Below are 7500 nucleotides of genomic sequence, written 5' to 3'. Positions count from 1 at the left end.
TGTGTGTGAGTGTGTGAGTCTGCAGTGGTCAGGGTGAGTGAGTGAGTCTGCAGTGGTCAGGGTGAGTGAGTGAGTCTGCAGTGGTCAGGGTGAGTGAGTGAGTCTGCAGTGGTCAGGGTGAGTGAGTGAGTCTGCAGTGGTCAGGGTGAGTGAGTGAGTCTGCAGTGGTCAGGGTGAGTGAGTGAGTCTGCAGTGGTCAGGGTGAGTGAGTGAGTCTGCAGTGGTCAGGGTGAGTGAGTGAGTCTGCAGTGGTCAGGGTGGGTGAGTGAGTGAGTCTGCAGTGGTCAGGGTGAGTGAGTGAGGGAGTGGGTCTGCAGTGGTCAGGGTGAGTGAGTGAGTCTGCAGTGGTCAGGGTGAGTGAGTGAGTCTGCAGTGGTCAGGGTGAGTGAGTGAGTCTGCAGTGGTCAGGGTGAGTGAGTGAGTCTGCAGTGGTCAGGGTGAGTGAGTGAGTCTGCAGTGGTCAGGGTGAGTGAGTGAGTCTGCAGTGGTCAGGGTGAGTGAGTGAGTCTGCAGTGGTCAGGGTGAGTGAGTGAGTCTGCAGTGGTCAGGGTGAGTGAGTGAGTCTGCAGTGGTCAGGGTGAGTGAGTGAGTCTGCAGTGGTCAGGGTGAGTGAGTGAGTCTGCAGTGGTCAGGGTGAGTGAGTGAGTCTGCAGTGGTCAGGGTGAGTGAGTGAGTCTGCAGTGGTCAGGGTGAGTGAGTGAGTCTGCAGTGGTCAGGGTGAGTGAGTGAGTCTGCAGTGGTCAGGGTGAGTGAGTGAGTCTGCAGTGGTCAGGGTGAGTGAGTGAGTCTGCAGTGGTCAGGGTGAGTGAGTGAGTCTGCAGTGGTCAGGGTGAGTGAGTGAGTCTGCAGTGGTCAGGGTGAGTGAGTGAGTGAGTGAGTGTGCAGTGGTCAGGGTGAGTGAGTGAGGGAGTGGGTCTGCAGTGGTCAGGGTGAGTGAGTGAGTCTGCAGTGGTCAGGGTGAGGGAGTGAGTGAGTGTGCAGTGGTCAGGGTGAGTGAGTGAGTCTGCAGTGGTCAGGGTGAGTGAGTGAGTCTGCAGTGGTCAGGGTGAGTGAGTGAGTCTGCAGTGGTCAGGGTGAGTGAGTGAGTGAGTGTGCAGTGGTCAGGGTGAGTGAGTGAGTCTGCAGTGGTCAGGGTGGGTGAGTGAGTGAGTCTGCAGTGGTCAGGGTGAGTGAGTGAGTCTGCAGTGGTCAGGGTGAGTGAGTGAGTCTGCAGTGGTCAGGGTGAGTGAGTGAGTCTGCAGTGGTCAGGGTGAGTGAGTGAGTCTGCAGTGGTCAGGGTGAGTGAGTGAGTCTGCAGTGGTCAGGGTGAGTGAGTGAGTCTGCAGTGGTCAGGGTGAGTGAGTGAGTCTGCAGTGGTCAGGGTGAGTGAGTGAGTCTGCAGTGGTCAGGGTGAGTGAGTGAGTCTGCAGTGGTCAGGGGGAGTGAGTGAGTCTGCAGTGGTCAGGGGGAGTGAGTGAGTGTGCAGTGGTCAGGGTGAGTGAGTGAGTGTGCAGTGGTCAGGGTGAGTGAGTGAGTCTGCAGTGGTCAGGGTGAGTGAGTGAGTGTGCAGTGGTCAGGGTGAGTGAGTGAGTGTGCAGTGGTCAGGGTGGGTGAGTGAGTGAGTCTGCAGTGGTCAGGGTGAGTGAGTGAGTCTGCAGTGGTCAGGGTGAGTGAGTGAGTCTGCAGTGGTCAGGGTGAGTGAGTGAGTCTGCAGTGGTCAGGGTGAGTGAGTGAGTCTGCAGTGGTCAGGGTGAGTGAGTGAGTCTGCAGTGGTCAGGGGGAGTGAGTGAGTCTGCAGTGGTCAGGGGGAGTGAGTGAGTGTGCAGTGGTCAGGGGGAGTGAGTGAGTGTGCAGTGGTCAGGGTGAGTGAGTGAGTCTGCAGTGGTCAGGGTGAGGGAGTGAGTCTGCAGTGGTCAGGGTGAGTGAGTGAGTCTGCAGTGGTCAGGGTGAGTGAGTGAGTGAGTGAGTGTGCAGTGGTCAGGGTGAGTGAGTGAGGGAGTGGGTCTGCAGTGGTCAGGGTGAGTGAGTGAGTCTGCAGTGGTCAGGGTGAGGGAGTGAGTGAGTGTGCAGTGGTCAGGGTGAGTGAGTGAGTCTGCAGTGGTCAGGGTGAGTGAGTGAGTCTGCAGTGGTCAGGGTGAGTGAGTGAGTCTGCAGTGGTCAGGGTGAGTGAGTGAGTGAGTGTGCAGTGGTCAGGGTGAGTGAGTGAGTCTGCAGTGGTCAGGGTGGGTGAGTGAGTGAGTCTGCAGTGGTCAGGGTGAGTGAGTGAGTCTGCAGTGGTCAGGGTGAGTGAGTGAGTCTGCAGTGGTCAGGGTGAGTGAGTGAGTCTGCAGTGGTCAGGGTGAGTGAGTGAGTCTGCAGTGGTCAGGGTGAGTGAGTGAGTCTGCAGTGGTCAGGGGGAGTGAGTGAGTCTGCAGTGGTCAGGGTGAGTGAGTGAGTCTGCAGTGGTCAGGGGGAGTGAGTGAGTCTGCAGTGGTCAGGGGGAGTGAGTGAGTCTGCAGTGGTCAGGGGGAGTGAGTGAGTCTGCAGTGGTCAGGGGGAGTGAGTGAGTCTGCAGTGGTCAGGGTGAGTGAGTGAGTGAGTGTGCAGTGGTCAGGGTGAGTGAGTGAGTCTGCAGTGGTCAGGGTGAGGGAGTGGGTCTGCAGTGGTCAGGGTGAGTGAGTGAGTCTGCAGTGGTCAGGGTGAGTGAGTGAGTGAGTGAGTGTGCAGTGGTCAGGGTGAGTGAGTGAGTCTGCAGTGGTCAGGGTGAGTGAGTGAGTGAGTGAGTGTGCAGTGGTCAGGGTGAGTGAGTGAGTCTGCAGTGGTCAGGGTGAGTGAGTGAGTCTGCAGTGGTCAGGGGGAGTGAGTGAGTCTGCAGTGGTCAGGGTGAGTGAGTGAGTCTGCAGTGGTCAGGGTGAGTGAGTGAGGGAGTGGGTCTGCAGTGGTCAGGGTGAGTGAGTGAGTGAGTGAGTGTGCAGTGGTCAGGGTGAGTGAGTGAGGGAGTGGGTCTGCAGTGGTCAGGGTGAGTGAGTGAGTCTGCAGTGGTCAGGGTGAGGGAGTGAGTGAGTGTGCAGTGGTCAGGGTGAGTGAGTGAGTCTGCAGTGGTCAGGGTGAGTGAGTGAGTCTGCAGTGGTCAGGGTGAGTGAGTGAGTCTGCAGTGGTCAGGGTGAGTGAGTGTGCAGTGGTCAGGGTGAGTGAGTGAGTCTGCAGTGGTCAGGGTGGGTGAGTGAGTGAGTCTGCAGTGGTCAGGGTGAGTGAGTGAGTCTGCAGTGGTCAGGGTGAGTGAGTGAGTCTGCAGTGGTCAGGGTGAGTGAGTGAGTCTGCAGTGGTCAGGGTGAGTGAGTGAGTGAGTGTGCAGTGGTCAGGGTGAGTGAGTGAGTCTGCAGTGGTCAGGGTGGGTGAGTGAGTGAGTCTGCAGTGGTCAGGGTGAGTGAGTGAGTCTGCAGTGGTCAGGGTGAGTGAGTGAGTGAGTGTGCAGTGGTCAGGGTGAGTGAGTAAGTCTGCAGTGGTCAGGGTGAGTGAGTGAGTCTGCAGTGGTCAGGGTGAGTGAGTGAGTCTGCAGTGGTCAGGGTGAGTGAGTGAGTGAGTGTGCAGTGGTCAGGGTGAGTGAGTGAGTCTGCAGTGGTCAGGGTGAGTGAGTGAGTCTGCAGTGGTCAGGGTGAGTGAGTGAGTGAGTGTGCAGTGGTCAGGGTGAGTGAGTGAGTCTGCAGTGGTCAGGGTGGGTGAGTGAGTGAGTCTGCAGTGGTCAGGGTGAGTGAGTGAGTCTGCAGTGGTCAGGGTGAGTGAGTGAGTCTGCAGTGGTCAGGGTGAGTGAGTGAGTGTGCAGTGGTTATGGGGAGTGAGTGAGTCTGCAGTGGTCAGGGTGAGTGAGTGAGTCTGCAGTGGTCAGGGTGAGTGAGTGAGTCTGCAGTGGTCAGGGTGAGTGAGTGAGTGTGCAGTGGTTATGGGGAGTGAGTGAGTCTGCAGTGGTCAGGGTGAGTGAGTGAGTGTGCAGTGGTTATGGGGAGTGAGTGAGTCTGCAGTGGTCAGGGTGAGTGTGTTTGGTGATGATCGCTCTGTCTGTGATTGCAGTTTGGCGAGACGTCAGTGATGGTCACAGCTGTCAGCAAGAGCAAACCGGCCACCGCTTTCTTCATGCCTCTCGTGGTGAGACACGCCTCTAGCATGTTTACCACATACACTGATTTATTCCAGACATGTGACGGGGAAAGAGGAACAAGCCTCGACTCCTTTCGGAACGATCATTATGGAATTAAGTCTCTTATTTCAATCCGGTTGTCATTCCTGAAACTGTACAGTGTGTGTGTGGGCTCTGTGAATCATGACACACTGTGTTTTCTGTGAGGTCATCAGGTGGATTACAGACAGAAAGCAGCGGCCGCAGGACGAATCCCCACCAACCACCTGAGACGAGAGCTGGGCAGCACAGACTCGGAGATCCTGACCAGCCGGCTGATTGGTCAGACACACACACACACATACACACACTCACACTAACTCACACATACACACTCTCTCACACATGAGTCAGTAATGCATTGCCTGTGTGTGTGTGTGCAGATCGCTCCATCAGGCCGCTGTTTCCCTCCGGATACTTCTACGACACACAGGTGTGACGCTCACCTGATCTCATGCAGGAGCTGTGCTCACAAACACTGATCCTCCACATGTTCTGAGAGGTTTTCTGCTGTCCCACATGTTTGGATCACATGGATCTTCTTTTAAACTCCTCATGAGAGTGAAGTCACGCTGGTGTTTCTCCTCTATTGTGCCGTATATCGAGTGAAGTGCAAACAAGAACAAATGTAGGGTGGAGCTTGAGTGTGTCTGTGGGGAATTGATTGGATGGTTGTGGTTTGAGTGACAGGTGGCCCCGCCCTCATCAAAATCATCAAAATAACCATAAAAAGTACATAGTATAAGTGTGTAGTGTGTTATTTGGGACACAGCCTCTCTTCAGCAGTGTGTGTATCACACGTGCAGTGCTGTTGTGTTTCTGACTCTGAAACCCTTGATGAGATTCCCTCTGTGTGTCTGTGCTGAAGGTGCTGTGTAACATACTAGCCGCTGATGGAGTCAATGACCCTGATGTTCTGGCCATTAATGGAGGTATGATATCTCTCTCACGCGTCTGTAATGTGTGTGTGTGTGTGTGTCTGATGCCTGTTGATTGTCCCTCAGCGTCTGCGGCTCTGGCTCTGTCTGATATTCCCTGGAACGGCCCCATCGGTGAGTCCACCACTCGTACAGGTGTGTCTGTGAATGCAGTGTGTGTGTGTGTGTGTGTGTGTGTGTGACGCTGCGGCTCGTTTCAGGTGCGGTGCGCGTCGGCCTGGTGGACGGAGAGTTCATCGTCAACCCCACTCGCTCAGAGATGAACTCCAGCACGCTGAACCTCGTGATCGCCGGAGCCCCGTCCAGCCAAGTGGGTCGGTGAGACTTCAGCTCCGCTTTACCCATGATGCTCCGCGCTCCCGTTCTGATGGTGTGTGTGTGTGTGTGTGTGTAGTGATGATAGAGGCCGCGGCAGAGAACGTCCTACAGCAGGACTTCAGTCACGCGGTGAAGCTGGGCGTCAAACACACGCAGCAGATCATTCAGGCCATTCAGCAGATGAGCCGCGAGATGAAAGTGACCAAACGCACTCCTGCCAAACTCTTCACTGCCTCCGCCGAGATGGCGGACTTCACTCGACAGTGAGACGCATTTTGGGGGAAATATGAGCCATAAAACTGTGCTGTGTTTGTTAGGGCATTGTAAACCCCAGTCTAAATGTGTTCCTCATGACACAGCGTTTGATTGGCTGATTTCTCCTCAGGTTGACATCTGATAAGATCTATGGTGTATTCACAGACTTCACTCATGACAAGGTGAGTGTCAGCGTCACACCAGCACTGTGTCTGATCTCATGTGGGATTAAAGGGTTACTTCTCCCAAAACTGAAAATTCTGTCATTAATTACTTACCTCATATCGTCCGACACCCGTCAGACCTCCGTTCATCTTCAGACACAAATGAAGATATTTTAGTGTAAATCTGATGCTCTGAAAGGCCTCCATTGGCTCAACTTTACACTCTCAAGACCCTTAAAAGACACTAAAGACTAAAGTTACAAAGTCCATCTCACTACAGCGGCTCTACAATAACTTTATGAAGACGAGAATAGTTTCTGTGCGCAAAAAAACCCTAAATAACGACTTATATAGTGATGACGATTTCAAAACACTGCATCATGAAGCTTCGAAGCGTTATGAATCAGTGAGTCAATTCAGCGGTTCAGAGCGTTATGAATCAGTGAGTCGATTCAGCAGTTCAGAGCGTTATGAATCAGTGAGTCGATTCAGCGGTTCAGAGCGTTATGAATCAGTGAGTCGATTCAGCGGTTCAGAGCGTTATGAATCAGTGAGTCGATTCAGCGGTTCAGAGCGTTATGAATCAGTGAGTCGATTCAGCAGTTCAGAGCGTTATGAATCAGTGAGTCGATTCAGCGGTTCAGAGCGTTATGAATCAGTGAGTCGATTCAGCGGTTCAGAGCGTTATGAATCAGTGAGTCGATTCAGCGGTTCAGAGCGTTATGAATCAGTGAGTCGATTCAGCGGTTCAGAGCGTTATGAATCAGTGAGTCGATTCAGCGGTTCAGAGCGTTATGAATCAGTGAGTCGATTCAGCGGTTTGGATCGCCAAATTTCAGCAGTTTGGCGGTTTGACACGCGATCCGAATCATGAATCACTCACTGTTTCATAACGCATCGAAGCTTCATGATGCCGTGTTTTGAAATCATCATCACTATATAAGTCGTTATTTAGGGTTTTTTTGCACACAAAAACTATTCTCGCCGATTTATAAAGTTATTGTAGAGCCGCTGTAGTGAGATGGACTTTGTAACTTTAGTCTTTAGTGTCTTTTAAGGGTCTTGAGAGTGTAAAGTTGAGCCAATGGAGGCCTTTCAGAGCATCAGATTTACACTAAAATATCTTCATTTGTGTCTGAAGATGAACGGAGGTCTGACGGGTGTCCAACCACATGAGGCTCAGTCATTAATGACACAATTTACAGTTTTGGGTGAACTAACCCTTTAAGTGTGTGTGTGTTTCCTCAGATATCCAGAGATGAAGCGATTAATAAGATCCGTCTGGAGGCCGAGGAGCAGATCAGAGGTGTGTGCTCGTCCATCAGCCGCTCTGATTGGTGTGTGTGTGCGCTGTGTAACGCTGATGCTGTGTGATGTCTGCAGAGAAGTTTCCGCAGGCGGAGGCGTTTGAGGTGGTGGAGGCCTTCAACTGCGTCTCCAGAGAGATCTTCAGGAACCTGGTTCTTCAGGAATACAGACGGTAACTGCCATACTCAACTCTTCATGTAAGTGCTGATGTTGGTGTTGGTGAGTCTAGTAACACACAGGTCATGTGACAGGTGTGATGGAAGAGATCTCACGTCTCTACGCAACATCTCCTGCGAGGTGGACGTGTTTAAGCCACTCCATGGCTCGGCTCTCTTCCAGAGGGGTCAGACACAGGTCAGGACACGGTACAGCACACGCTAGAGCC

General features: G+C 53.1%; 1 protein-coding gene across 1 annotated transcript in view; it reads left to right on the top strand.

Annotated features, from left to right (window-relative positions):
• The window catches only part of pnpt1 (polyribonucleotide nucleotidyltransferase 1), a 20998-nt gene that overhangs the window by 1011 nt on the left and 12487 nt on the right, over positions 1 to 7500 (top strand). The window contains exons 3-13 of the mRNA XM_079841981.1: positions 4027 to 4101; positions 4309 to 4414; positions 4516 to 4565; positions 5001 to 5064; positions 5137 to 5184; positions 5271 to 5384; positions 5465 to 5651; positions 5774 to 5825; positions 7056 to 7113; positions 7191 to 7287; positions 7367 to 7469. Of these exons, the coding sequence (XP_079698107.1) occupies positions 4027 to 4101; positions 4309 to 4414; positions 4516 to 4565; positions 5001 to 5064; positions 5137 to 5184; positions 5271 to 5384; positions 5465 to 5651; positions 5774 to 5825; positions 7056 to 7113; positions 7191 to 7287; positions 7367 to 7469 (954 nt within the window). The remainder of the gene's footprint in view (positions 1 to 4026; positions 4102 to 4308; positions 4415 to 4515; positions 4566 to 5000; positions 5065 to 5136; positions 5185 to 5270; positions 5385 to 5464; positions 5652 to 5773; positions 5826 to 7055; positions 7114 to 7190; positions 7288 to 7366; positions 7470 to 7500) is intronic.

This window comes from Gobio gobio (assembly GCF_949357685.1).
Source record: "Gobio gobio genome assembly, chromosome: 18".
Lineage (NCBI taxonomy): Eukaryota > Metazoa > Chordata > Actinopteri > Cypriniformes > Gobionidae > Gobio > Gobio gobio.
The sequence above is the reverse complement of the archived record's forward strand: the minus strand, read 5'-3'. Positions and strand labels throughout refer to the sequence as shown.